The 18,260-nt window shown below is 46.0% G+C and overlaps 1 protein-coding gene across 1 annotated transcript in view; it reads right to left on the bottom strand.

The window, feature by feature from the left end:
• Positions 1-18,260, bottom strand: part of LOC110488849 (sodium/hydrogen exchanger 1) — a 50,428-nt gene that overhangs the window by 16,653 nt on the left and 15,515 nt on the right. Inside the window, exons 2-5 of the mRNA XM_036947374.1 lie at positions 8,128-8,591; positions 6,672-6,922; positions 3,741-3,958; positions 2,774-2,976 (exon numbers count right to left, since the gene is read on the bottom strand). Coding sequence (XP_036803269.1) covers positions 2,774-2,976; positions 3,741-3,958; positions 6,672-6,922; positions 8,128-8,591 — 1,136 coding nt within the window. The remainder of the gene's footprint in view (positions 1-2,773; positions 2,977-3,740; positions 3,959-6,671; positions 6,923-8,127; positions 8,592-18,260) is intronic.

Below are 18,260 nucleotides of genomic sequence, written 5' to 3'. Positions count from 1 at the left end.
GTGTGTGTGTGTCTGTCCGTTCCAGCGTGTGTGTGTGTGTCTGTCCGTTCCAGCGTGTGTGTGTGTGTCTGTCCGTTCCAGCGTGTGTGTGTCTGTCCGTTCCAGCGTGTGTGTGTCTGTCCGTTCCAGCGTGTGTGTGTCTGTCCGTTCCAGCGTGTGTGTGTCTGTCCGTTCCAGCGTGTGTGTGTCTGTCCGTTCCAGCGTGTGTGTGTCTGTCCGTTCCAGCGTGTGTGTGTCTGTCCGTTCCAGCGTGTGTGTGTCTGTCCGTTCCAACGTGTGTGTGTCTGTCCGTTCCAGCGTGTGTGTGTCTGTCCGTTCCAGCGTGTGTGTGTCTGTCCGTTCCAGCGTGTGTGTGTCTGTCCGTTCCAGCGTGTGTGTGTCTGTCCGTTCCAGCGTGTGTGTGTCTGTCCGTTCCAGCGTGTGTGTGTCTGTCCGTTCCAGTGTGTGTGTCTGTCCAATCCAGTGTGTGTGTGTGTGTCTGTCCGTTCCAGTGTGTGTGTGTGTCTGTCCGTTCCAGTGTGTGTGTGTGTGTCTGTCCGTTCCAGTGTGTGTGTGTGTGTCTGTCCGTTCCAGTGTGTGTGTGTGTGTCTGTCCGTTCCAGTGTGTGTGTGTGTGTGTGTCTGTCCGTTCCAGCGTGTGTGTGTGTCTGTCCGTTCCAGCGTGTGTGCGTGTCTGTCCGTTCCAGTGTCTGTGTGTCTGTCCGTTCCAGTGTGTGTGTGTGTCTGTCCGTTCCAGTGTGTGTGTGTGTCTGTCCGTTCCAGTGTGTGTGTGTGTCTGTCCGTTCCAGTGTGTGTGTGTGTCTGTCCGTTCCAGTGTGTGTGTGTCTGTCCGTTCCAGTGTGTGTGTGTCTGTCCGCTCCAGTGTGTGTGTGTGTCTGTCCGCTCCAGTGTGTGTGTCTGTCCGCTCCAGTGTGTGTGTGTCTGTCCGCTCCAGTGTGTGTGTATCTGTCCGCTCCAGTGTGTGTGTGTGTCTGTCCGCTCCAGTGTGTGTGTGTGTGTGTCTGTCCGCTCCAGTGTGTGTGTGCCTGTCCGCTCCAGTGTGTGTGTGCCTGTCCGCTCCAGTGTGTGTGTGTGTCTGTCCGTCCGTGTGTGTGTCTGTCCGTCCGTGTGTGTGTGTCTGTCCGTCCGTGTGTGTGTGTCTGTCCGTCCGTGTGTGTGTGTCTGTCCGTCCGTGTGTGTGTCTGTCCGTCCGTGTGTGTGTGTCTGTCCGTCCGTCCGTCCGTGTGTCTGTCCGTCCGTCCGTCCGTGTCTGTCCGTCCGTCCGTGTGTGTCTGTCCGTCCGTCCGTCCGTGTGTGTCTGTCCGTCCGTCCGTCCGTGTGTGTCTGTCCGTCCGTCCGTCCGTCCGTGTGTGTGTGTGTGTGTGCGCGTGTGTGTGCGTGTGTGTGCGTGTGTGTCCGTTCCAGTGTGTGTGTGTCTGTCCGTCCGTGTGTGTGTGTCTGTCCGTCCGTGTGTGTGTGTGTCTGTCCGTCCGTGTGTGTGTGTGTCTGTCCGTCCGTGTGTGTGTGTCTGTCCGTCCGTCCGTCCGTGTGTCTGTCCGTCCGTCCGTCCGTGTGTCTGTCCGTCCGTCCGTCCGTGTGTCTGTCCGTCCGTCCGTGTGTGTCTGTCCGTCCGTCCGTGTGTGTCTGTCCGTCCGTCCGTCCGTGTGTGTCTGTCCGTCCGTCCGTCCGTGTGTGTCTGTCCGTCCGTCCGTCCGTGTGTGTCTGTCCGTCCGTCCGTCCGTGTGTGTCTGTCCGTCCGTCCGTCCGTGTGTGTCTGTCCGTCCGTCCGTCCGTGTGTGTCTGTCCGTCCGTCCGTCCGTGTGTGTGTGTGTGTGCGCGTGTGTGTGCGTGTGTGCGTGCGTGTGTGTGCGTGTGTGTCCGTTCCAGTGTGTGTGTGTCTGTCCGTCCGTGTGTGTGTGTCTGTCCGTCCGTGTGTGTGTGTGTCTGTCCGTCCGTGTGTGTGTGTGTCTGTCCGTCCGTGTGTGTCCCCAGGCTTTAGACTTAATCTCCTTATGAGCGAGAACGATACGTTATCTGGTTAACTATTAGACCCTGAGTGAATGACAACATATTCTGGCCCTTAAATAATACCCCTGCCAGCATCATGCACGCACACACCCAATCCAAACACATGCATAGAAAAACATATGGACGCTAGCTAGCACGCACACACTCCAAAACACACACATGCATGCACTTACACATTCTAACACCACTCACAACACACCTTCCTATTGCAGCAATCGCACCACTGCAGGTGAAACCCCTAGTCTACAGCTAAGAACATCCCAGACTGCCAGCACTGATTTTTTTTAAATGAGTAAGTAATTTACTAAGGACATTTATTTAATAGAAGGCTTTATTTTAGTAGCTGCCATTTTGGGGATACTCTGCCAGATGACGAGCATCCTAGAACTTCAGCATGCATCAACATCTTCACTGTAAAATGAGTTTGCTCAGCAGGACTGGGGAATATCTGACGCATGGAGCTTCAAACGGACTGTGTGTGTGTGTCCGTTCCAGTGTGTGTGTGTGTGTGTGTGTGTGTGTGTGTGTGTGTGTGTGTGTGTGTGTTTGCGCGCGCTTTAAAGTAGTAGCTGCAGTGACATTTTGTCACACCAGCATAGCAATGGGTTCAAACAAACCATGAAAACAATTGAACACTTTAGGCCTTAAAATATAATAGGGACAAGAGAGCAACGTCTTGCCAACTCCTACGGTGATTGGCGTGACAAGGTGCCTAGATAGCACGAATCAGATCTGGGACCAGACTAATGGACTGGCCCAGTACCCACCTGTACAAACACGGTGAAGAAGATTTCGGTAATGATGGCGGTGAGGAACATGGTCCTCATGGGGAAGAGGTCCTTGTCTAGCAGGTAGCCCAGGGAGAAGGCGATGGCCCCTCGCAGGCCACCGTAGGCCACAATGAACTGGTCCTTGGTGGTCAGCTTGACGATGCGGAACTTGTTGATGATAAAGGTAAGGCCCACCACGCCTGAGAGAGAGAGCGAGAGAGCGAGAGAGCGAGAGAGAGAGAGAGCGAGAGAGAGAGGGCACAGAAGTGAGTCAACCTTCAAGGCCTTTTATCTGATTGACTCCATGTTTGCTCCCTCCTTACACACAGCCAATACCAGCCTCATTAGAACCTAAGAAAGGTTAAGGATCCACTTTCCAAATTGATCAAAAGCTTCTGAGAAAGAGGAGTAGAGCCCACAAACTACATTGGAACACACATTGTGAAACTAGCAGATTATAAGAATCAGAAACTACAGGATGTTTGGTGAGAATAGAAAATGGTCATCCCAAAAGTGCAATGTCAAGTCACTAGGTTTCAAACTAGCAAGTGAAGTCAGATGGAGGTCTGCTTTGAATCTATCTATAACTGCAGAAATGACATAATGCTTGGAGGAAATATTCATGATATCCTTTTTTAGGGACGTGTATCTGACGAGTCTGTTGACATCTGGGGCTTCCTCGATGTGAGGACCAAGTGGAAGTCACAAGGGGCACTTCCTCTAACAGTTGCCTCATTACCTAACTGAAATGTAGTGACTGGAATTTCAGTCTGGCTCCAAGAATAACTATCCCTTGTCAAATTGAAAATGTAAAAAAAAATCTGTATCGCATCATCTACTGAAACAACTTGATCAAATTATGACAAACTATGAGAAAGGTAGGCAATGTCACGTCACTTCTCTCACTATCGTTTTTGTAGAGACTGGTACAGTACCGTGAAGAAGGTGTCCGTGTCCGACTCACCAATGACACGTGACACCAGACAAAGGATGACGGTGACGGAGACAAAGGTCCAGTTCCAGGCGTGCGGCCCGGCCACCGTGGCCACGCCCAGGAAGATGAAGATGAGGGTCTCGCTCACGCTGCTCCACATCTTCAGGAAGTACTTGACGGTGGTGTGGGACTTGTGGGATATGTTGGCCTCCACGTAGGGACGCATCACCGCGCCACACGCAATCAGCCTGGAGAGAGAGAGTGTGAGTGAGTGAGTGAGTGATTTAACCTTTATTTAACTAGGCAAGTCAGTTAAGAACAAATTCTTATTTACAATGACTGCCTACCAAAAGGCCTCGTACAGGGACAGGGGCCTGGGATTTAAAAAATTATACAAAATAAATATAGGACAAAACGCATATCACAACAAGAGAGACAACACACTACATAAAGAGAGACCTAAGACAACTTAACAAGGCAGCAACACATGACAACAGCATGGTAGCAATGCAACATAACAACATGGTAGCAGCACAAAATGTGGTACAAACGTTATTGGGCACAGACAACAGCACAAAGGGCAAGAAGGTAGATACAGCAATACATCACACAAAGCAGCCACAACTGTCAGTAAGAGTGTCCATGATTGAGTCTTCGAAGGAAGAGTGAGATAAAACTGTCCAGTTTGAGTGTTTGTTGCAACTCGTTTCAGTCGCTAGCCGTAGCGAACTGAAAAGACAGAACGGGTGTTGTATGTGGAGGATGAGGGCTGCAGTAGATATCTCAGATAGGGGGGAGTGAGGCCTAAGAGGGTTTTTATAAATAAGCATCGACCAGAGGGTCATGTGACGGGTATACAGAGATGACCAGTCTTGTCTCTGTGCAGCAGACATTTAGTGAGCAATAGGTTTGGAACATCCAATTGCCGTATCGAAACGCAATACATATCGAATCGTGAGAATCGCAATACAAATCTTATCGGCACTTAAGTATAATATCGTATCGTGAGGTCCCCGGCAATTTCCAGCCCTAATACAATCCTGCCACCTATTGGTAAACATAATACTTAACATAACTTTTCCAGGGACAACATTTATAAGCATGTTATTATTGATAAATCAGAGCGTGAATGAGCCCTACAACCCCGCCCGGAAAGCGCCCTCCATTCACCTTTTATGGTAACAAAAACACCCTCATTTGCGGTATGATTTGAAAATGTTGGAACTGGGCCATGATAGTTTCTAAAAGAAAGCACAATGGCAAATGTGATCACATTTCTGTAGAGGTGTGGGCAGAATGTTTGAATCTTTTGCAGTGCCGCCTACAGCCAGTGCCAAACACTGGCCACGCATTCGGCAAGATTGCAAGGACAATCAAACTAATTAAAAGTAGCCTAAATGCTATATCCCACACTTCTATGCACAAGACGACTTGTTGTTCAATATTTGGTTTATCAACACATGACTGTGTTTCGATCTCCTGCCTTGGTATAGGCTCAGATTATATAGGCTATGAAGTTCCACAGCACTGTAGCCTACACACTGTCAAATAGGCTACCGGTCTATTTACTTTCGAGCACGCTTGGCTATTGAATGAGCAACTGATAAACGGTAGTCTACTATTTGAAACGCACACTTTCCCACAAAGGGAAAACTCTGCGCAAAAAAGGTTAAGTGTATTTTTTTTGTGCGCACACACACTTTTGATAAATGAGGCCCGTGTTACTACATGAATCCAACTACCTACAGTGTAACTATAGGCTACATTATATGCAGGTTAACGCTAATGACAAAGTTATAGCCTAGTACTTCATTGACATGGCATAGAAAGTAGTCACATCAACTAAACAGGTCAACAAAAACTATACTGTATATAAGAGAAAAAGTATTTGACATACAGTAGACCCATTGCAACAATGATATAGTTTGTTTTGGAAACTATACTGTAAGAGCTTATGAAACAAGGGCTCCATTTCCTCATCTTGCTCCATGAGTTAACCACTGACTCACTGTGATTGGACGTATGGATCCCGAGTGTCTAGCGTGAGTCAACCCTCCTCAGTGACTTTAAGGGCAGCCATCTACGTCATTCCCTTACATAACACACGTCTGTTTGTCCATCATTTCCGCCCAATTTCACTCCGGGGAGAGATCTCATATACAAGCAGTGGACAAAAAGCACTATGTACTAATCCAACTCCTCTTTACGATGGTTGGCACGGACGGAGTGCCAACAGGCCTGGGAACAGACTGTCCTACCATTGCTCCTGTAAAACCCGCCGACGGGAAACTCAACTCATCAGCAGCACCGATGTTTATGATCCATATTCCATAATTCACCACCTTTTATAAAAAGCAGGAGACGAAAGCGGAAGAGAGGAGAGGAAGGGCGATGGGCCAGAGGTGTGACAGGGGGCTGTATATTGAGCGTTGTGTATCCCTGCTCTGGGCTGCACATCCGTTGGCCTGTCACGACATGTAGGTGAGTTACTGCCATTTTGATAGAACTCGTAGAACTGTCCTTGGCTGGGACAGACCCGGTTACATTGCATGTATTTGACCATTTAGTCATGAAAATAAGCTAAGAATCTAATTCAGTGTACACTTATGAGAGAGATCTTTTTCCAAGGAAATGTAGAAGATAACGCACGAATAAGACACAGAGTCAATGGTGTTGCTGGACCAGCCGGACAGGTTCAAAAGGTCATGTATCACAGCCACTCTGTCAATGCATTGTAAACACTAAACCTCCACTTAGCCTCAGCCTAACTATTACTCTCATGGAAAGCTTTTTTTATTATCAACAATATCTATGATTTATGACAGAGAGAAACTCAAAAAACCTTGGCCACTAGGAAGATTGTGTGTGTGTGTGTGAGTGAGAGAGAGTGTGAGAGAGTGCGTCTGTCTGTCTGTCTGTCTGGTCCTGCTTGTCTGTGCGCACCCCTCACCCCTTACTTACGCCATAATTCCAGACAGGTGGAACATCTCCGCCGAGAGGTAAGCCATGTAGCTGTAAACGAACATGAAGAGGGGCTCGATGACGCGGGTGTGCGAGGTGAACCGGGAGGTGAAGGCCGCCAGGATACCGTAGATGGCACCCACGGCGATGCCGCCCAGCGACACAATCAGGAAGCAGATGACCCCGAGGACCACGTCCATCGGCGTTACCTCACCTGCACCAGAGTACTCCTCAAACAGGTGGTATAAGACCTAGAGGGGGGGGGGGGGGGGTTTGACAATCGAAAATAAACCTGTTTGGATTCCGTTGGTAAAAGCATGGTGCTAGCACCCCAGGGTCATGGGTTTGATACCCGCTGGGGCCACAATACAATGCATACACTCCCTGTACTGTGGATAAAAGTGTCTGCTGAGTGGCATATAAACCAGTGACATTTTGTGGTCTAACGTTCTGGTATAGTCGCTAACGAAAAGATGAACTTTGCATAATCTCTCGTGGACAGACGCACGTAATAAATGGTATCATAGCGTCTGTCAGGCTGTGGGATGCGACAACTAACAGGGAAATTTTTCCCGGGGCCCTGATTTTTTCGGCACTGATAATTTGGCCAAACTATTTTAAGTGAACTGGTCCCATCAACAAGAGAGCCCGTGTGTGGGTATAATCAGCAGAGCATCGATATAGCAACAGGAACCGTTGTGCCTCGTAATATATGCCACACAGCACACGACTTTATACAAAGCAACTTACAGCAGTGTATTTTTAATAGGCTTATGTGATGCCTCCTTCACGCAAGGACGCAACCAGCAAAATAAAAAAACTCAAAAATCGACTTTATATTTTCAATGACCAACCCATAAGAGAGAGAGATGGTCCATCTCACAACTGTTTCAACAGAGGAAAGAGAAGGAAGCCGTGAGAGAAGATAATTGAAAATAGATTAGGGCACTGGGGGCCTACTAAACTGGGTCAGCTTTCGTACAAAGGTCACAAATCACCAAAACCTAACCAACCAGACCCTGGCGAGGAGCTAAATGTTAGCTAGAAGGTATGAAGTCAATATCCAGTGACAGAAGTATGGTGGGATTTTCCTAAAAGACTAGGCCTAATTCAAATTGGGCTAATTTGGTACTAGGCTATTCTGATTTCTTGTGCCAGTCCAAACCAATATCCTGTCCACAGAAATAAGAACACAATCACAGGCCAACTAACACCTGAGTCCTCTTCATATGGAGGACGAATGTAGCCTACTTTTGAAAATATAGTTTGGTTTAATTATATTGTACTGCATAGCATAGTGCTGTATAGTATTGTACTGCATGGCATTATCTTTGGGTGGGGGGGGGGGTGACCCTGACATGATTGTACTGTAATTCATTCATTGATTGACTAGAATTGCATTGTACTGTATTGCCCTGCATAACACTAAATACCACCCTATCCACCATCCACTCACCACAGTGACGGCATCATTGAGCAGCGACTCTCCGAATACCAGAATGTGCAGCAGCTCGTTGATGTGGATCTCCTCAAACACAGCCAGCACGGCCACCGGGTCCACGGCCGAGATGATGCTCCCGAACAGCAGGCAGGGCAGCAGCTCCACCTGGCTCAGGTATGTTCCCTCGATCTGGCACACGGCGTAGAGGAGACCCCCTACAAAGAACGCGTTCCACAGGGTGCCGACCACGGCAAACATCAGGATGGTGCCGATGTTCTCCATGAAGGGCCGGATGGGCAGGAAGTAGCCCGCATCCAGGATGATCGGGGGGAGGAGGCACAGGAAGAAGAGGTTGGAGTCCAGCACGGGTGGTACCTCCTCGCCCGCCAGCTTGATGAGGCCACCGACCAGGAGGCCCACCACAATGAGCAGACAGGACTCGGGCACGATGCTGGACAGCCGTGGGATCAGGTGGAACCCTGAGGGAGGGAGAGGGTGATTAGATGCATTGTTCTCGTTAATTGTTCTCATGGTTTACACTTTCTAGGCGGCATCTCCAATGTACCAGTCACATGAAACTTCCAACTCATTGAAGATAAGAACCAGAAAAGAATCACCAGTGACTCACTGAACCTGTTTGAGTTAAAAGCCCCACCAAATGCATATTCCGTTTCTAAGTGAGCCACCACATTCATAGTGCTTAGTAAGGTCCAGATACTGCCAAATTCAAATGGATCAACTAGTTGTATTAATTACCTCTGAAAAAAAGAAATCAGTATTCAGAATAGGCTTAGTTTATAAGTGGAACAGAAGCTAATTTAACATGGCAGTACTTGATTTCACATATGCAATTTCAACAGTCCAGAATACGTCTAGGCCTCGTAGATAAGGCTGGTGGGTGAGAATGCACAGGGGAAACAAACTTGATAGCTGGCCAGAATCTGCAAGTCAAAATAACCCTGGACATAAAACACAGGAAGTGACAAATAAAAAGGGCCAAAGAACCAGGAACAGAACACGAGAAGGGTCTGCTGCATCCTGGCAATGTCACATAACACACACCCACAGTAAATCACATGCATTTCCTCAAAAGTGGAAATGGATATGCAAAACAAATTCCTCACAATGTTAATCTCGTGACTCCATTCAAAGAGAAACCATACACAGACAATAGGCCACATCCACTTCCATAGTGATCATAGGACATCATCACCAAGGAAAAGTTGACTGAAAAAGGTTCACTTCAACTTGACGTTAACTAGGCCTAAATGTAACAGAAAATTATACAGGATGTGCCAATAATACTTTTTCTGATGGTTTATTTTCTAATCCCATGTCTTTGGGATTCATTTCAAGTAAACTATCGCAATTAGCTTCCATGGCTCAAGGCAACAGTTTGCTTGTCTCAACATAATGCATGCTCAGGTAGGCTAGCCTAGTCCTAGGGCCCAGTGTTTCAAAACGTTGTATCTTGATGAGAATTAAAAAAATCCTAAAACATAATTCAACTTTGGCATTATGGGGTATTGTGTGTAGGCCATTGACACAACCTCAATTGAATCCTTTTTATATTCAAGCTGTAACACAACAACATGTGGAAAAAGTCAAGGAGGTGTGAATACTTTCTGAAGGCACTGAACACTGCAGTCAATTTAACATAATGAACCTTTGGTTTTCAGATGTAAGATTTGTTTTCTTCTTTTTCTTGGTTGTAGGGCCTTTCACCTTTCTAAATCCACAGTGAATCCAACCTTCCAGTGGGATCGAGATAATTCAGATTTTCGGCTTCAAAACTACACTCTTAGGGAAAAAAAGTGATTTCTAGAACCTACAATGGTTCCTCGGCTGTCCCCATAAGAGAACCCTTTTTGGTTCCAGGTAGGAACCAGGTACGTGCCCTCTTCACGACTGTCGATATATGGTGCATCCCTAATTTCATTAGAAGAAAAATCCCTGATATTAAAGTGTGGGGTGGCACGTTGGCAGCCCTTCAGCGAGGGTAGCGGTGGCACAATGGCAGCACCATCTGGTCAGGCTAGGGCAGGGAAAGGAGATGAGAGGCAGGCTTGAAGGCAGGTAAACTTCCCTTCTCCAACACTCACACCTCACACACTGAGCATAGTAAATTAGCATGTCATCATTAGCAAATCAGACAGTTACATAATGATCAGGATCCTTATCGCTGTCAGAGGTTTTCAAGAATAAGTGGTCAGGAGAGGAATGTGAGAAAAAGAGCAAGCGTTTACGGTGGGAAACAGAGTCTGTGAATGATAAAATAATGAACATCGGCAATGTCTGAGCAGATGATGCCTTCACTTAGCTTGAACGTGCTCGGCAAACTGCAATCTCCTGGGTTTAAAGGGCATCTGATGTTTTTCATCAACTCCGTCAGCTGGAAGGCAACATTTTAAAGTTTTGGACACTCACTCTTTCACGGGCTAAACAAGGCCATCTCTATGGAGTCCAGAACACTGCCACACAAAGCTGCTGCTTTTAAAGTACCACAGTGCTAGCTCCGAGGAATTCCATTGACAAACTGCCAAGAGATGCCTAATCTTCCCAGAAAGAGATGCGTGGTGCTTGGGGCACTCTTCTCCTTTCAACTGGCACCCTTCCACAATTCAGAGGAAGCATCTTCACCATGTGGGCAAAACAAAGGAGTTAAGATAACACTGACTGCTTGGAGGATACTACAAAAAGCTCAGGCTAGATTTGAGCATCACTCGTTTGAGAGCTCGACGTGTACCATTCTCACTCCGAGACCTGTGTTTAAGCATGATCTTTTGGAGCCAACTAGTGCTCTCAAATCATATCCTGATGTCAACAGCAGATTGGAGGTGTATTCAAAACATTGCTGATTTGGCTAGCTACCATACATTTCGGGAAAAGTTATATTAAGTGGCTAATTAGCTTGCTAGCTAGCAAGTGTTAGCAACATTTGTTGTTCAATGAGGGAGCTAGTTAACCAGCTGAGCTAACAAGCAATGTAACGAAAGTATAATTTTCGATTTGAAAAATCCTCCATCATCAGGCTCAGCATTTCAGGAATCACAGTAGAAAGTGCTCTTGATGCACCTTTCAATTATTAAGTCATTTAAACTGTTCATTTTTTAAAGAAAACTCACTGGCTATCATGCAATTCAAGTGTGAGTTTGTCCGAAAGTGTTGGACTCGACAACAGTTGCTATCCATCGGAGCACTGCGATTGGTTGCACAGTAAAGGGTCAATTGTACTCCTCTGAAAGGCTAATTATTCCACCCACTCAATATAATAGATAACATAGAACAAGGTTGCCTAGGAAACCCACAACAGTGATTTGTGCCAAACTACTTCTGAGGAGCTGTCAGAATGCCTTAGTCACTTCCAGGCTATTATTTCCTGCCGATGATGCGTTGGACTGACCGCATCACCCTCTGAAGAGCCCTGCGGTTGCAAACCGTGCAATCGCCATACCAGGCGGTGATACAACCCGACGGGAAAGTCTCAATGGTGCATTTGTAGAAGGGTATTAGGGGCCCAAGCCACATTTTTCAGCCTCCTGAGGTACCGTTGTGCCTTCTTCACCACACTGTCATGTGAAGGGAACATTAAAGGTCCAAGGAAGTGTGGTGTGCAAGGAACCCTCTCCACTGTGGCCCTGTCGATGCATGCTTTCTCTGCAGTCCATGATCGCTCCTTCATTTTGTTGACGTTGAGTGAGAGTTTATTTTCCTGGCACCACTCCGCCAAGGCACTCACCTCCTCCCTTTAGGCTGTCTCATTGTTGGTAATCAGGCTGTTGTGTCATCAGCAAACTTGATGATTGAGTTGGAGACGTGCATGGCCACACAGTCATGGATGAACAGGGTATACAGGAGGGGACTGAGCACGCACCCCTTTGGGGCCCCCATGTTGAGATTCAGCGTGACAGAGATTTTATTGCCTACAGTCAGGAAGTCTTACAACCCAGTTACACAAGGAGGGGTTCAGACCCAAGGCCCTGAGCTTAGTGATGAGCTTGGAGGGCACTATTGTGTTAAAAACTCTCTGGAGGTAATGCAGTCGACATTTGCTGGCGAGGTATTCCAGATCGGGAGAACAAAAGGACTTGAGTTCCTGTAAGTTAGCCCAATCATACTCCTCCACCTCTGTTTCCCGGAGAGTTCTTTGTTCCTGTCCTCGCGATGAACCCCTCTGGTTGTATGGACAGGGACAATTTATTCAGAGAGCCGCGATTCGGTAAAACAGTATGTTACAGTCCCTTATGTCTCTCTGGAAGGAGATCCTCACCCATGAGCTCATCTACTTTATTGTCCAGGGACTGAACGTTAGTGAGTAATATACTCAGAAGCGGTGGGTGGCATGCCCACCTCCTGAGATTGACTAGGATCACACTTCTCTGGTGGTGACATTTAGGAGTTTCACCTGGGATGAATGGGGCTGCCTCTGGCAGTTCAAACAAAGGATCCAGGTTGAATGTCTGGTGAATGACAGTAGGTAATAGTACTAGAAATGTTCTGAGCAAATACTGTAAGAAATAATACCAACAAAAATACTGCAAAGTTGGCTAGGAGCTAGAAACTGGGTGGCCATGTCTGTCGGAGCCATCTTGTATCACACCCTTCAACATGAGAGCAGCCCCAACCAGTGGAAAAATCCAGCACTAGTACATTAGAGCTTGTTGGACGTGTTGCTAGCTGAAAGAGAAATACAAACAATATTGTAACTTTGGAGTTAGAGCTGACTAACAAGAATATCTTTGCTATCAAGCGAGGCATGCTTGTTACAAATTAGGCCTCTAGGGACTAATGATCTAGATTTCTGAGGGGAGGAAGGAATAATACACTTAAGCCCATCACAAACAGTTATGTCTGTTTTAGCATGCTGCCACTGACTCAGTGAAAATAAACACCCTTTGTGTGTATAAAACACATTCAAAAGTCTACATAGCCAAGGGGTCTTTTTGATAGTGGATCCAACAGTGGATGACCATAAATAAACACTATCATACACAGAATGTAGCATATAGTGTTTAGATAAACAACATAAGTCTCCGGTTTATCCAGATTTTGTTTTTTAGTAATTTCAGAATCAACACTGTCAATAGTCAACAATACTAATTTATGAAAGCAGAACTCAAACTCAAGTTACTTGAGCCTAATATAAAGAGACTCATATTTAATCCCAGTGCTCATGGCAAAGGTTATTAGTAGTAGATGCATAGCAGGGTTGGAGTCAATTCCATTTAAATTCAGAAAGTATACCAAATTCCTATACCAATTGTTCCTCAATGAAAAGCAAATAGGATTTTCAGTGTTCTTCCTGATTTGAAAAGGAATTGACCCCAACTCTGATACATAGCCTGCAAAACATAGTTATGTGCCTTCTATTTCCTCTGAGAAGTGACTCTGATCCGGAGGAAAATTTGGTTCAAGGACTCCCAACGATCCATAAATAACCTGGCAGCAGTAACAGGTCAAATTCCAGAGATTCAACAGGGAACCGGATACCAAGTTGTATGTGTGTCAGTGACTGTGTGTATTGGAAAGGTCTGAGCTGTCAGCACTAGGTCTGCCGCATCTCCGCAATGCATTTTCTGATGTCTAAGGTTGTCACTCCATGTTATGACATTCCTCAATGTGTTGTTCATTTCAGTCTCATGTCAGTCAAAAGACTTCCCTGTCAGTCGACTTCGGTACAACATACCATGGGGAGTCACACTCGCGATTTCGGTTTAAGGCTCTAGAATCACGGCTGACAAGGCCAAATGAAATCTGCGCCTGAAACGTGAGGCTCAGATTCATTCCTTCAATTATTCCGTTCTTCACCTCAGTTTGAACAGGAATTAATCACGCTACTAAAATAAACAATTGGAAAACGAGACTTACGTTGTGCCAACTAAACTGTCCGTTAGTGGCAGAGCGTGCTCACCCCCTGGACGTTGTGTGCTGAAGTTGGTATGGTTTCCTAATCAGGAATTAGTTATTCCTCTAATTGCTTGGCCTGGCTATAGCAAGAAGTTAGATGGCGAACCTGACCGAAACGACGAAGGCTGACAAGCAGGATTCGTGTTTACGACCATACCCCAATGAATTAAACCCCTAGTCTATTTACGCACCGGTGCATCAATCCACACAGAACAAAACTATAAACGTAAAATGCAACAACTTCAAAAAAGTTTTTTCTGAGTTAGTTAATATAAGGAAATCAGTCAATTGAAATAAATTCATTAGACCCTAATCTATTGATGTCTCATGACTGGGAATATAGATATGCCTCTGTATCTGGTGTGACCACCATTTGCCTCACGCAGTGCGACATCTTCTTCAGATAGAGCTGATCAGGCTGTTGATTGTGGCCTGTGGAATGTTGTCCCACTCCTCTTCAATGGCTGTGTGAAGTTGCTGGATATTGGTGGGAACTGGAGCACGCTGTCGTTCATGTCGACCCAGAGCATCCAAACATGCTCAATAGGTGACGTGTTTGGTGAGTATACAGGCCACGGAACTGGAACATTTTCACCTTCCAGGGATTGTGTACAGATCCTTGCAACCTGAGGCAATACATTATCATGCTGAAACATGAGGTGATGGCGGCGGATGAATGGCACGACAATGGGCCTCAGGATGTTGTCATTGTATCTGTGCATTCAAATTGCCATCGATATAACGCAATTGTGTTTGTTGTCCTGTCATTACCATATGCCTACCCATACCATAACTCAACCGCCACCATGGTGCACTGTTCAAAAAGTTGACATCAGCAAATTGCTCACCCTTAAGACACCATACACGCAGTCTACCATCTCCCCGGTACAGTTGAAAACACTCACTTCTTCAGAGCACCAGTGGCCATCGAAGGTTGGCATTTGCCCACTGAAGACGGTTACAACGCCAAACTGCAGTCAGGTCAAGACCCTGGTAAGGACGACAAGCACACAGATGAGCTTCCCTGTGACGGTTTCTGACAGTTTGTGCAGAAATTCTTTGGTTGTGCAAACCCAGTTTCATCAGCTGTCTCAGACGATCCTGCAGGCGAATTAACCGGATGTGGAGGTCCTGGGTTGGCATGGCTACATGTGGTCTGTGGTTACGAGGCCGGGTGGACGTAAGTTGGAGGTGGCTTATGGTAGAGAAATGAACATTCATTCTCTGGCAACAACTCAGGTGGATATTCCTGCAGACAGCATGCCAAGTACACGCTTCCTCAAAACACTAAACATCGCTGTGATGACGGTGCTTCTACATTTTGTTACGGCAAACAGGGTACTTACTACATCAGCCATTGCCATAACCCATAAGGGGGCCGGGTTTCATGCAGGCTATTCAGTCTAACAGAAGCACAACATGTGTTAGAAGCTTGTCCCATGTTTAATGGCCCTCTGGTACTCTTGTTCTATGATGTTCATGGGGTATATCACTCTGTCCACAAGGGGGCACCTCTCCCCATGGGTGGCTCATTACTGGGATTCATTACAGATTCCTGCCTGTAGTTCACTAGTCCCTATGAGGTGTCTTGTGATACAGGTTATGGGCTCTGTAGGCGATTGGTGATGGGTAGCGTAGTCGAGGGAACAAGCAAGGTTGGACACGATTATCCAACACACAGTTTGTGGTTCATATGAATCCCGAAATGAGTGGTCTTTCTCCAGCTCAGCGCTTTTCTTTCCTGAGAATTAGATTCAATTATGAATCATCTGTCTTACCACAAAAGGGGTCTGTTTTTCAGAGCTGTCTGTCCCATTCCCAGCTAGGTTACAAGGTGCTTTGTCGCCAGTAACCATGACTGGTCGGAAGTGTAACCTTCATGATAAAACATTTTCCCTGGGTCTATTTTTATTTATTGCATGCGGCCAGCCGGTTACCAGAACACATCTTACTGCCTAAACCGAGTGAGGCTTGTTGTGACAATAGTACCCCCAGGTGGCACTGCCAATCGGTGTACGCCACTGATCGCCGGCCCACTAGGCAAACCTTGACTTAAGACAGTTTTTCTTCAACCCCAAGTGTTTACGGGTGTCCCTCATAGGAGTTTGATGAAAAGTGTCCCTTCCCCACATTCAGACACACATTTCTAAAGACTGGTGGAAATGATAAAAGAACCAAATCTCCAACGTGGCATCCCGCCCCTTCCATATGTTACTTCACGGAAGGCTTGATGTCTGCTCCGACCAATGGTGCGCATGCGTAGTGTCGTCCTGGATCATGCAAACAGTGACATCAGGGCACAAGCTACAGTTTGTTGTGCGTCCCCCCCATGCTTCTGCAGCATCATCACGTCGACTGTTCCCGAGGCCTCAGCTCAAGTTGAGGGAGGAAATATCCTCCAGACTCCAGAAGCAGGCAATCCGAGTGGTTCCTATGTCGAAGACATGATATTGCACAAGTCAATATTGTGATTTTGATGTGAATTCGATGAATTGTGTGGCCCTAAAAACAGGTATATACACACATTACTATAAAAATTAGCAGGTTCCTGTTTCCAGGCTATTACAACCTGTTGCAATGACTTCATAAAGCATCTACACTACCATTCAAATGTGTGGGGTCACTTAGAAATGTCCTTGTTTTTGAAAGAAAAGCTAATTTTTGGGCAATTAAACTAGTCAATTAAACAACGTGCCATTGGAACACAGGAGTGTTGGTTGCTGATAATAGGCCTCTGTACGCCTATGTAGATACTCCATGAAAAAATACAAAATCAAATATATATTTTTAGCTACAATAGTAATTTACATTAACAATGTCTACACTGTATTTCTGTTCAATTTGATGTTATTTTCATTTTCAAAAACAAGGACATTGCTAAGTGATCCCAAACTTTTGAACGTAGTGTATCTCAAGGAAAAACTCCAGTCTTCAGATCAATTTCATTACAGATAATTTTGAGTAAATAAGACGAGGCCTGCAGGAAAAAGGGCAGACCGGTCATATTTGGATGGACTGGAGTGATTACGACTGCAACCGCTAACAGCTAACAGCCAGAGACCAAACCGTCAATTCAGGACTGGAATGCTAAATTACCCCAGTTTGTGTGAAGACGGGCACTCCAGGAAGTGAATGACTCATCGCCCCTGGACAAGGAGCTCGTTCACCTCCAATAGTCTGTGTTAGGCCTCCTAGCTAGGTCACACCCAAAGGCTTAAGACAATACAAACAAGAGAGGACAGGTAGCAAGCAGCGCTGAAAGAAATGTAGTTAGAAAAAGGCCCTCTCTCTTGGCTCCTGTCCGTCAGGACATACTGTATTACAATATACAGTGCCTTGCGAAAGTATTCGGCCCCCTTGAACTTTGCAACCTTTTGCCACATTTCAGGCTTCAAACATAAAGATATAAAACTGTATTTTTTTGTGAAGAATCAACAACAAGTGGGACACAATCATGAAGTGGAACGACATTTATTGGATATTTCAAACTTTTTTAACAAATCAAAAACTGAAAAATTGGGCGTGCAAAATTATTCAGCCCCTTTACTTTCAGTGCAGCAAACTCTCTCCAGAAGTTCAGTGAGGATCTCTGAATGATCCAATGTTGACCTAAATGACTAATGATGATAAATACAATCCACCTGTGTGTAATCAAGTCTCCGTATAAATGCACCTGCACTGTGATAGTCTCAGAGGTCCGTTAAAAGCGCAGAGAGCATCATGAAGAACAAGGAACACACCAGGCAGGTCCGAGATACTGTTGTGAAGAAGTTTAAAGCCGGATTTGGATACAAAAAGATTTCCCAAGCTTTAAACATCCCAAGGAGCACTGTGCAAGCGATAATATTGAAATGGAAGGAGTATCAGACCACTGCAAATCTACCAAAACCTGGCCGTCCCTCTAAACTTTCAGCTCATACAAGGAGAAGACTGATCAGAGATGCAGCCAAGAGGCCCATGATCACTCTGGATGAACTGCAGAGATCTACAGCTGAGGTGGGAGACTCTGTCCATAGGACAACAATCAGTCGTATATTGCACAAATCTGGCCTTTATGGAAGAGTGGCAAGAAAGCCATTTCTTAAAGATATCCATAAAAAGTGTTGTTTAAAGTTTGCCACAAGCCACCTGGGAGACACACCAAACATGTGGAAGAAGGTGCTCTGGTCAGATGAAACCAAAATTGAACTTTTTGGCAACAATGCAAAACGTTATGTTTGGCGTAAAAGCAACACAGCTGA

This window comes from Oncorhynchus mykiss, chromosome 2 (genome assembly GCF_013265735.2).
Source record: "Oncorhynchus mykiss isolate Arlee chromosome 2, USDA_OmykA_1.1, whole genome shotgun sequence".
NCBI lineage: Eukaryota > Metazoa > Chordata > Actinopteri > Salmoniformes > Salmonidae > Oncorhynchus > Oncorhynchus mykiss.
The sequence above is the reverse complement of the archived record's forward strand: the minus strand, read 5'-3'. Positions and strand labels throughout refer to the sequence as shown.